At 42.5% G+C, this 12,453-nt stretch overlaps 1 protein-coding gene across 25 annotated transcripts in view; it reads left to right on the forward strand.

Annotated features, from left to right (window-relative positions):
- Positions 1–12,453, forward strand: part of ARHGEF7 (Rho guanine nucleotide exchange factor 7) — a 190,737-nt gene that overhangs the window by 115,715 nt on the left and 62,569 nt on the right. For 24 of the 25 annotated variants that reach the window (XM_031001467.3, XM_055360726.2, XM_055360714.2 and 21 more), the window contains one exon: positions 1,929–2,017. In XM_031001467.3, coding sequence (XP_030857327.1) covers positions 1,929–2,017 — 89 coding nt within the window. Of the gene's footprint in view, positions 1–1,928; positions 2,018–9,897; positions 10,062–12,453 lie in introns of those variants that run through there. The other variant, XM_031001475.3, reaches the window with a different exon arrangement.

Below are 12,453 nucleotides of genomic sequence, written 5' to 3' on the forward strand. Positions count from 1 at the left end.
GAGATTGAATAGGAAAGTGTGCTAGCAAGAATAGATTGGTTTTCCTCCTTGTAGCTCTTACAGTGTAGAAGGGATTTGTTTCCTGTGGAGTTTTGTTTTCCATCTTGTGGGCAGAGAGAATTCTTGCAACTTGCAGCGGCACCTTGTTTTGTTGTTTTCAACCACCTGGAAATACTTAACAGTGAGGCATTGAAGGAAGATTTAGGAACTTGACAGTGAGGCATTGAAGGAAGATTGAGGTAAAGGGCTCCACAGGAGGAGGACCCAAGGTTAAGGAGCATGAGGTTGGTTTGGGGCATTCTGGGTTTCTGTTGCCAGAAGATGGTGCAGATCCTGAGGAGGCAGTTGACGTTAGGGACCTGAAGCCTTAGAGTGTTTGGGGTTGAAGGCACTGTTTTGGGATATACTACCTCAGACCCTAGGACACAGATTGCGGATGGGGGACGCATGGGAGGAGAGGAGAGCAGAAGGCATGGACTGTAGGCAGGTGCTGCTCACACACCAGAGGGGAGGGGTGTGTCCCTGCTCAGTGAGGGGGTTCATATGGCAGGATTCTTGCAGTGGAGGTGAGCTTTGAGGGAAAACTGGTAGGGACTAAGTCCTCTAGAAAATGTTCATCACAATTTCTTGGGGAAGAATGTGGGAAAAAACCTCTCCCTTTCCTTTGTCCCCACTAGCCCCAATTTGATACACTGCTCTGTAGCCCTGGAAAACCAGTGGTAAACAGAATCCGTAGAACCAATGTTAGATATACAGAACCAATGTTAGATGTACAGAACGTAGAATCAATGTTAGACCTATCTGCCCACCCCCTAGAACTGTTGGTAGATCTACCCCATGGAACTATGATACACACACAACCATTGATAGACCCACCCTATAGAATTGTGATAGACACACCCTATCCATCTAACCATTAATAGAAATACACACGTACCCATAAAACCATTGAGAGACAGAGGGACCCACCCCATAGAACCAGTGATGGACGCCATACACTGTCTGCAGAACTAATGGTAAAGACACAGACACTGTCTGTAGAACTGATAATAGACACACACACCCCCCCATAGAACTATGGAGAGACAGACCCACCCGCACAGCCAGCAATGGACACACCCACACTGTCCATGGAACCAGTGATAGAGACCCCCTCCCGTAGAACCATTGGTAGACAGGCCCACCCCATAGAGCTGATGACGGGCATGCACGGTGCCAGGTTTTTTTTGGCAGGTGTTTCTTCGGCAGGTGTTTCTTCAGCACCTGTTATGCAGAGTAAGTATGTGTTGAATGGATGTGGAGCGAAAGCGGTGCTGTTTTAAAACATCGGAATCCTTGCTGGAATCAGGACTGCTTTAATGGTTTTGCCTGGTGTGGAAGTGAAGGCGGTGTGGGTTTTTCTTGTTTTTGCCCCTGCTTGAGATGACTTTTCTTTCTCCTCCGTGTCTCCTGTGAGTGATGGTTATTTCAAGCCCTGAGCCAGATCCTGCTTGTTTAGAGAGACTTTTCCATTCTGAGGGATCTGAGTCCCTAACTTTTAGCCCTGATGTTTTAATATTGTTGTGTATCTGCCAAAATGCCTTTTATTTGGGTGACGCTTTATATTTACCACACTATGGAATTGTCCTTGTAGCTAAACTGCTTTGGTTTTGGCTGGCATTCGTGGAGCAGTCTCTTAGACGCCTTCAACTTGAAACTGGGAGAACAGAATGGGGATGGGGTGCTGTGATTGGCCTTGGTGAGCCGAGCCTGAGGGACTGGGTTTCTGGGGCACTGAGGGTCACTGTGGATGGCCTTTTCCTTGGCTTGCCATTTGGCTTGTTAATTCAGTGAGGCTGCTGGATGAGTATCCTTGGCCTGTGTGAGAGGCTGGAACTTTTGTCATCTTTAGTACTGATCAGTAAAACTATGTTACATTTTTATTTCAGAGAAGCCTGTGTCTCCCAAATCAGGAACACTGAAGAGCCCTCCCAAAGGATTTGATACGACTGCCATAAACAAAAGCTATTACAATGTGGTGAGTAATTGCAGAACATTTTTAAACTAACTGGTTTTTGACTGTCTCTAAAACTCAGCAATGTAGAATATAGTGTAAAGTACCTAGAATAGGAAGAAGGAAATAAAGTTCATTCATCCGCCACACAAATGTAACCACCATTAAGGTTTTGGTCTGTTTCCTTCTAATCTCTGTATTTTTGTAATTGTATGTTTTTGTTTTAATATCATGTATATGGAAACGTACCTTGCTCTTATCCTGTAACATAGTAATGTGCCTGTTTCCCCATGCCATAGCCAGTCTTCAAAAATGATATTTTAAAAAATGTATAATGTGATTTGAAAATTTTATATGCATTGAGTGCCATTCTGTTTGTATTCAGAGTAGACTGTAAGTACTTTAGACATAGGGCTTCTAATTTATTTTCTCTCTTAATATAGTGTTTCCCAGGATTGATGTGTACATACCACATGGCGTAGAATTAGGGGAGCATGTCTAAATGCTATACGTGTTAAAGACAGGTGTTTCTGGATCCTAAAATTTGTGCTTAATATGTTCAGTATGTGATACTAAATCTGTGTAGTCTAATGCTATTAAATCAAATGTATAGTCTCATGGTACTAAATCTGTGTCGTCTAAACCTTCTTTGTACCTAAGCTTATGTAGCAATTGCATGTTCTATAGAAATGGAAAATAATTTATTTTAAAGAATTTATTAAAATTTTAAACCACTCAACATGATAACAACAAAGTAAACCCTCTAAACATATGTATGTTTTGAATTCTGGGGAAAATGTGCATTTGTTTTGTTATTTCTTCCCCTACTCCCAATCTTTATTTTCTTCTTGAGTAGATATAACTATGAACCCATGAGACGTTTGAATTGTTGGTGTGAAACAGCAGTTGATTGGTGTTTTTGTGCAGCAATCATTTTCTTGTGAGCATTTCATTTTCTGCACCTATGTTGGGAAGCGGTGAAAAGGTGTGGTGAAATGCAGTCTGAGCAGCTCTACCACATGGACCTGTGCCACCGTCTTGTGCTGCGGGGCTTGGACTCTCAGCTTTCTCCTGAGTGCCCACCTTCCATCTGCCCCAGCATCGTACTGCAGGACAGACTGGCCTGGGGACCCACTCATTAATAACTGTTTATTGGGCACCTGCTCGTGCAGCTCTGTTAAAGGCACCAGGGTGCACAGTGAACAGAATGGCGGGTGCCTCTCCCCTCGCTGAGCTCGCACTTGGGTACAGGAACACAATGGTCTTTTGTTGCCTCCATTTTTACTGCTTCTTTTTCATAATTTGACATCTCTGCACCTTCTTGTGAACAGGTCTCCTCATGCATCATGCGACTTCTCTTACCTCGGTGGCAATCTTTGACTTATTTTTCTTTGTATTTGGTCAACTCCAGATCCTTTTCTGCCTCGGAAACCCTTTTCTTTTGCTTCCCCTCTTTCTTCCCTTTTTTTCATTCATCTTCATTTGGCTGCTTGGACTCTGCCTTCCATCTCAACTTTGTGGACTTAGAGAAGATCAGACTCCTTTTAGCGCGTTGTGTGGCCCACGTTACCCGGGACACCTGCTTTCTGTCGTCTCTCCTAGTGCTCTGCATCGCCTTCATCCCTTGGCCTGTTGGGCATTTGCTCCGAGGATTTGGCTCTACTAACTCATTTGCTTTTTAGTGTGTAATGTAGCTTATGTGTAGTTTTGTGTACGTAGTAGCTACAGAGACAGTAGATGGGTTTTATGGGTTGTAGGAAAACTTGAGTTTTAACTCCTGGAGCTGCCCTTTCCTCTTGCATTCTTGTATAAGACACTGCTTTCCTGGGGAAGACTTCATGTGGTGAATAACACAGCCACAATCCACAGTGAGATTCCAAAGGGTGTGTTACCTTCTGTTATGGTTCAGGTCCAGATAATTCTGTTAGAAAAAGTGGTTAGCAGTGTTTAAATTGGTGCCAAGGGCATTCTTTAGTTTCTCCATTAATCTTGCTTTCATTAGGCAGTTTATAAAACCAGGCAACCATGCTTTTTTAGAAATCCTGGTGGGTTTTTCTTTGCATTATATATTCTGTAATACTTCTCAGATTGAAGCATAGTCGATACCTTTTTTGTTTTCCTTCTCTAACTGTCCTTTTACAGAGATAATAGCCTGGGTATTATAAGTGCTCTTTTCTTCGAATCAGCCAACTCTTTCATACAGAATGATGGAAAACACCTTGACCTCAAAGTCACATGTAAATTGTTTTCTATATAAAGCTGCATTTGTAAATAGCACATGGTAAAATTACAGTTGTTGTAGAAATAAACTCATAGAATTCATAGAGAATCGTCTTTTGATGTAGTACTCTCATTTTACAACAGAGAAAACAGAAGCTAAATGCCTTGTCCAAGGTTATACACTGGTTACTAAGCCAGGAATCAGTTTCAGCTTTCCTTAATTTTATATTTGTAAATTGTACATAAAAATAGAGAACAGAATACAACACAGAACAAAACATGATAGATAATGTGTTAGGCATTTCTACACCCCGTTTTGTAGTTTCGTTTTCACAGAAAACTATAAGGTCTGGGTGTTTTTAACCCCACTGAAAGTTGAAAACTTACTAAAGGGTAAGACTGGTGTGGACCAATGGTGTTAAGGAAATTTACATGAATGACTTGTCTTAACTTGGGATCAGTATAATGGAGTTGAGAGAAGAGTATTCCATGCGAAAGTACCAACATTTTGAAATTAAGAGACAATGAGACAGGTATGAATGGGATGGATATGTGTTTTCCTGCTATTGTATGATAGTTAAGATGAACACCAAAAAGACACTGGAAAGTAAAACTCGTAGTAATTTATGTCTGTTATTATGGACCATTCAGTAACTATTTCTCTCTCCTCTCCTTCTGGGACTCCTGTTGTGCAATTAGTCAAATATAGACAATATTTGAGCCATTGTCTTCATACTGTCCTTTAATTTTTTAAACATAGTTTCCTTTAGTTCTTTGGACATATTTATAACAGCTGCTTTGAAACCTTTATCTCCTAAGTCCACTATCTGTGCCCCCTAGAGACAGTTTCCATTGACTGCTTCTTTTTTTCTTGTGTGCGTGTGTGTGTGGTCATACTTTCTTGCATGTCCTATGATTTTTTAAATTGAAAACTGGACATCTTAGACCTATTTTAGCAGCTCTGGATGCTTGAAATCCACCTCCCCTGGGATATACTGTTGCTGTTGCTGTGTCTTGCTCAGTGACTCACCTAGAGCACTTCTGTAGTTTATCTTCCTATAGTCACTGATGTCTATTTTTATTTTTTTATTCTTGTTTTTATTTTTAATTCTGTCTTTCTAGGATTCACTTTTGGGTAGCATAATTTAGTATTCAGCCAAAGATTCACCAAAGATTGTGCTTAAACACCTTTAACAGTTCAGGTATTACGGCTCACACCTGTAATCCCAACACTTTGGGAGGCCTAGTAGGGAGGATTGCTTGAGGCTAGGAGTTTGACACCAGCCTGGGCAGCATAACAAGACCATGTCTCTAGAAAAAACCAAAATTACCTGGGCTTGGTGGCAAATGCCTGTAGTCTTAGCTACTCGGGAGGCTGAGGTGGGAGGATTGCTTGAGCCCTGGAGTTTGAGGCTGCAGTAAGCTATGATTGCACCACTGCACTTCCAGCCTGAGCTACAGAACAAGATTGTGTCCCTAAAAAACCAAAAAACACCTCTGACGGTGAGGTTTCACTCTTGGCAGTGATCTGTATGGGGTTGGAGAATGCATTCAAAGAGAGGGCTGGGGAGGAGCATGACTTTTTAAAAGTTAAAGGCAGTGGATGAAATGACAAAGGAAAAGATAAATCTTTTAGGCTACCTAATGAGAGTTTAATATATTCCTTGCCTCAAGCAGTATAAGCCAGATCACAAGTTAATTGGAATGTTATTTGCATCAGGTATAATACAAGGTTATCCTTAATGTCTGAAGAGCTCATTAAGACAAATACATGAAGATTAGTAGATAAATGGGAAAGGTTGTGAACAATTTAAAAAATGGTAAACACTAAGGCTTTGAAAAAAAATAGTTAAACTCACCATAAAAATTTTAATAGCCATATTTTCTGTAATCAGTGAGCAGAGATTTAAAGAGAGAATCTTTAGTTCTAATGGTGGAAATGTAAATCCATACAGAGTTTCTCAAAAGTAATATGGCAGTTATATATAGAATTCTGAAAGTGATCAAGTTCTTTAATTTAGGGCTTTCTCTTTAATTTCTAAATTTCTTGAAATCCATTCCAGAGAATTAACCTGAAATATATTCAAAGATGCTTGTGTAAAGGCATTTTCAGAGGATTATTTGTTATAGTAATAAATTGCAAGCAACCCAAAATAAACAGCATGAGATGAACAGTACCAGAATGATTAAGCGATCAGTGGTTTGTCCATTTGTAATTACTAAAGTGTACATGAGCCTTTAAAAATACGAAAAACGTATTTTCATGTTAAGTGCAATAACAGAATATGAAATTACACAGGTGATATGATCTCATGGTATTATAAAGTTGACATAGAAGATAGAAGACGTTGTGCTAGAGAATGGTTTCTTTCCAGTGGAGGAATTTTAGCTTCCCACTAATGTAAGGGATAGTGATTATGGGGGAAGTCTTTGGCACCACAGTCCAGAATGTGTTGGAGATAGAAACGGGCCTCTGAGGCTAGGGAGGAAGCCAGCGTGGAACATGGCAGGCACACAGGCCTTGGGCTTGGAGAGTGACGGGGAAGGGAGAGGAAATCAAGATCTCTTAAATGCAGATCTTTTAATTTCAATTAGTTTTTGTGACACAGCCAGCCACTACTCTTGCCTCTATTTTCTCATGTACATACTGTTTGAAATCAGTCTGTTAGCTGTGCTTAGGGTGCCCTTGTTGTGTAGGTAGTTCAGCTAATTAAGATCCGGGCGGCTTGATGCAGTGGAAGGTGTACAGCCTTTTTGTTGAATCGTCCATGCTGCTTAGCCTGGGTGGCCAGGAGCTTTGGCCCTAGCTTCCTGAGCCCAGTTGTCTCATTTGTAAAACGAGGTTGGTAATGCTGGCCCTGACCTGGTAGTATTAAGTGGACTGGCAACTGGCCTTAAGGCCTCCAGCAAAGTGCTGGACCTTAGAGGTTTTTGTGTTTATTAAGAAGAGTATTTAAGAGCATTGGGAACAGAAGGCATCACTGAGGCCACCATACCATTCTGTTTGTAAACTGGAATCCCCGTAGATTTTGAGGGTGACCTGTGAAAGCTGTAGCCGAGGTGGCCTGATCATATAATTAAAAGAGACAGGTTTGTGACCTGATGTCCCCGAGCTTGGTGGATTTGACAGTGAAAGCACACTCGTTGCCCCCATGGCATGGTGACTGGCATCTTTCCTGATGGGGATCAAAGGAAGGGGTTGGATGCCTAGGCTAGAGAGAATGATGGTCTGGAGTTGCCTCTCGGGGGGATGAGGAGCACCCTGCTCCGTCATTAGAGAATGAGGTTTCTTAAGTCGCTGACTGGGAAGACACAGTCCTTATGGCCTTCCCTGCTCAGTGATATACACTATGGTTTGATTTTATAGGCTTTCTGTATTAGTCCGTTCTCACGCTGCTGTGAAGAAATACCCGAGACTGGGCAATTTATAAAGAAAAGAGGTTTAATTGACTCAGAGTTCCACATGGCTGGGGAGGCTTCAGGAAACTTACAGTCATGGCGGAAGGCACCTCTTCACGAAGCAGTGGGAGAGAGAATGAGTGCCAACAGGGGAAATGCCAAGTGCTTATAAAACCATCAGATCTTGTGAGAACTCACCATGAGAACAGCATAGGGGAACGCGCTGCATGCCCCTGCTCCCCCACACCCCCGTGCCATGATTCAGTTACCTCCACCTTGTCCCGCCCTTGACACATGGGGATTATTACAATTCAGAGTGAGATTTGGGTGGGCCGTAGAGCCAAACCATATCACTTTCCTTGTTATTTAGAGCATTATTATAATACTGTGAATATAATGTAATAGGTAGCATCACTCTTTCTAATCCGTAAGTGTATAAAACGGTTATGTATCCTTAGATGCCATCACACACATCCACGGGCCTTTCCTGTGCTCCAGAGAAGCCCCACGCCTGTCTTTTCCTCCCTGCTCCTTTAGTTTGCGATGGCCTTCAGATGCCAGGCCAAGGAGGAAAACCTGAGCCTCCTGGTGACAGGGTGTCTTCGGTCTCCATCCATCAGCAGTGACCCTAAATCCTGGCGTTGCTTCATCTCTTCATCTTCTGCTTTGCCCTTGGCTTTTCTACACCTCAGTGAAGATTTCTTTTAAATCTTTTGACTCCTGAAGTCTCTGCTTGGGGCCTGTAGGTGGAGATGGTTAATGATGAGGGGCCCTGAGGTATCAGGGAGGGTGTGCAGCTTGTGGGATCCCCTCTTTTCCTGGGCGGCGAGGTGCCTGCTGGCTTCTTTCACACTTGGCTCCCATTGTTTTTCATGGGATTTCCTTGCTGTATCTGGACTAAGATGATACAGATGAAGGTTGTCAGGTAGGCACTAGTGGAATGCTGACACAGAGAGGAGCTCAGTGTTTGGGAGGATTGAGTGACTTAATTGCAAGAAAGGCTGTCTTGTGAAGTAATTACCTCCTGACTGAAGGAGTCATTTAAGAAGCAGCTCCAAGTAAGACTCCACATTGGGCTGGAAGGTCGAAGGGTGACTGGCTAGATGCCTTCCTACTATAAGCCAATGACTGGCATTCTTGAGTAACCATTATAACCTTGTAAAACCCCTTTTTGTGAAAAAGGGAAACAGACCGATAGACTTGTCCAGCGGCAGACAGTCAGTGGTGGAGCACAGCTGGGAGCCCAGGTCCACGTGGCTGCAGAGGCCGGCTCTTTACCTGTCGCCATGCTGCTGTGCAGGTGCCATTGGCGGTGTCTGCTTCCCCCTGTGGGCTGGAGGCTTTGCAGGAGCCATTGCCTATAAACCTTTAACATTTAGGAGAAACGTACCCCAAGATCTGTGAATCTCCAAATTTAAAAGTAATAGAATAACATTTATTTCAAAAGATACAGTATCATAAAAGCATTTATGTGGTCTCTCCAAACTTTTTTTGAGAACTGATGTTCCGAGGTCTTGGTAAGGACCAGCAGTGCTAACACACCACATTAAATCAGCAACCGTGTGGTCGGGGAGCCACTGACTGCCTCATGTCATTGTGACCCGTAGAGGAGCCAGCAGGAGCTTCTGGGATTTCTTGTCAACACTCCTTCCTCCTCCTCCTCCTCCTTTCCATGGAGTCAGATGTTTATTACAGGCCACATTGTGTGGTGAACTGCTGTCTTGTAATTTACTTTTTGAAAATTTACTTGAAGTGTAAATAGACTGGAATGGAGAACATTAAGTGATGATCTTGTTTCTCTGTAGCAGTGGACAGGGAGGGGCTGATTAGGTAGGGTGGAGGTAGATTTTGAATAATTGTGCCACTTTTTGGTTTTTCTTCTTGGACTTATACATTAGGATTGGGATATGGAAATACAGTTGTATGATGATAAAAATCTTTTATACAGATGAAACAAAAAAAATTAATGTTCTTTGTTCTCTTATGTAAATCAGTTATTTGTTTTTAAAGGCTGTTGATGACATAAACATATAAAACACCTACCGAGATTGGCAGTGGAAGTTGTAACCCATTTGTAAAATCAGAAATGCTAAGTACTCCTTTAATGATGCAACGAATAAAGTGTCTGTGTCTGCGAGGCGCAGCAGTGAGTCCTCTTTGTTTTGCTGTGCTCTGAGGCGGGCAGCATAGGGATTGAGTGGCACCAGTGTTTGACTGCACTTGCCTCTCCATGCCTCGTGACCCCCGGGAAGCTGGCACTGGCTGAGCTCAGCTCTGTGGGCCTTTCTTCAGCACTGTGGGTCGTAAAAGCTGCCTTTTCTTTGAAAACTGCCTGCGTCCTCTGGGTTCCCAGCGTTGGTGGGATGGAGCTGTGGCGTCCAGGCTGTGAGGTCTCATGGGGTCCTGCAGCAGCCAGAGCGTGCAGAAGACGAGGAGGGGAAGAAAGGTGGTAAGTGGCACCCCCGGCTGCGCCCCGAGGTCAGGAAGGCCAGCAACCTCCTGGCAGAGGGAGTGGGCACCCCAGCTGGAGCCAGGGAGCCAGGCCTGGCTGTGTGTTTGAGGAAAAGTTAAGTGTAACTTGCATTGTTTGGTTGGGAGTAATACAGGAATTGTGTTTAGCACCCTATTTGAAAATAGTGTTTAAGACTATTTGTTGAATTAACCAACTTAACTATTTTAACAAATGTGGCTTTTTGGCAGAGGGCTCTTTCGAGTAGTTTTTGGTGCTTATGGGAAGCTTTCATTTCTGCAGCCAGCGCTTAGTGCTGTGACGGACAGAAGGTCATTGTATTTTATTCTTCTCATGTTCGTGCTAGTGATAGTTTCTAGTGGCTGCTTTCTTATCTCACATAGGAACATTTTTCTGTTTGAAAATAAGTGTATAGGTCTTCAGGTGTGCAGTGAGCAGTATTGGTAAGTTGGTATCCAATATTTGTAATTAGGAAGCTAAATCATATTTCCTATCTTTAACATTGAAAAGGACTTTTCTGATACGTCTGTGACAGATCTTATTTTATCTTATTTAGCTCAAGATCTCATTATGCTTGGCTGGCTTCCCCCGTTGTTTTGGAGGACAGGCCTGGTTTAGAGTAGCGTCTCTGGGGTGTGGTGGCTGGCATCACGGTTTGCCTCTGCTCACCAGACCTTTGACATTTGTGTTCGACGGGAATTTCATAGAAGGAAGACATTGTGGTTGTGGGGTCAGCATTTCCCATGAAGAGCCAGCTCCCTGCAGGGCCCCTCGCTCTGGCTCTCCCACGGTCGTCTCCCATGAATAGATCCCTTCAGGGATGAGCCTGAGTTCCTTGTCACCAGTGGAAGAGCCTCTGGTTTTTTTCGCCCAAGTAGTTTAGTAAGTGATTTAATCAGATTTGCATTTACTCAGGAATGACTGTATTCCTTTCTCAGAGTTTACAGTCAACAGTAGGCAAACAGAGTAACGACCCGGGTTGTCTTTACTAAGGCTGAAATTTAAATTTAACTTGATGACTTTTTTCTTAAATGTTTAAATTTACATTTGGATTATCAAAAATTATGGGGACAAACCGAGCATGTTTAATATCTTTATTACTTCTGTACAATTTCTTTTGTATGAATAAGTGAGAATGTATTGTTAGCTCTGGGAGACAAATAGCACATCTTGATGCATGTACTAGATGCGCAGAAAATACGTGTAATGTGATTTCCTGATTTAAAAAGCACTAGCTCTGTAACAGAGTCGGGTGAAAAAGAATAGAGGCAAGGATTCCACTTTCTTCACTTACGTCAGGTCCTTCAGGATCCTCAGCGCGGTCCTCAGTCTCATGCCAAAGAAGACAGTGTGGTGCGGTGCAGTGGCAGGAGGACCTGGGGCCGCTGTCTGGCTCTGCTTTTCTCAGCTGTTTGAGTTGGGAGAAGTCAGCTTCTCTAAGAGGAAAAGTTTTGTGTGCAGAGCCCCTTGCTCGGTGCCAGGAGTGCGAGGAGCACCTGCAGTTCACATCCAGGTGCCTTCTCGTCCCGCCCTGGGTTGGGCCTTTGCTGCAGTGGTAGCTGGTGGAAAGCATTCCTACTTGGTTTCATCAGTTTTGCACTTTATATTTATCTGTCAGTTTTTAAGACTTAAATTATTTCGGCTAAATTTGCTACACTAATACAGGGTATTGGGAAACATTTTAATTTTAAGGTTAATTTATAATTATTCTGGTATCTTTAAATGAAGTAGTAAAGATTGTTAACATTGATAAACCTTTAGTTTTTAATAAATGTGGTAATAAGGTGTCTGAGACTGTCATATTCACTAGGGAAAGTCTATAGTTCCCAGAAATTGATTTCAATTTTTAGATGCAATCTAAAGAGTAAACTGTTTTTTTAGTTGAGAGTAATATTACATATGTTAAAATACATACATTTCAAAGGCACAGTCCAGTGAGCTTTTACAATGTATATATCTGTTGTAACCGCTACCCAAATCAAAATACAGAACCTATTTATCGCCTTAGACATTTACCTCATTCTCCTTTCCCTGTTGTCCACGCCCCCATCCTACCCTGCACCTCTTCTCTGATTTCTGTCACCATAGATTAGTTTTGTCATCTCTTAGACTTAATACAAATGGAATGATGCAGGATGTCCTTTTGGGAATGGCTTCTTTTGCACCACACAGTGTCATAGAGATTGATCTGTTTGTCCATGCAGTTGTGATTCTTGGCGGCTTCTCCTTTTTATCTAAACAGACGTGGCATCTGATGATGGAATTCATGCTAGGTATACCTGTCAGATACGGTTGGCAGTAAGATAAAGTCAGTTGTATGGCCTTAGTAATAATTCATTACATGGGTTTAACAGTCAATAATTGCAAAGAA

Source organism: Gorilla gorilla, chromosome 14 (genome assembly GCF_029281585.2).
Source record: "Gorilla gorilla gorilla isolate KB3781 chromosome 14, NHGRI_mGorGor1-v2.1_pri, whole genome shotgun sequence".
NCBI classification, from domain to species: domain Eukaryota; kingdom Metazoa; phylum Chordata; class Mammalia; order Primates; family Hominidae; genus Gorilla; species Gorilla gorilla.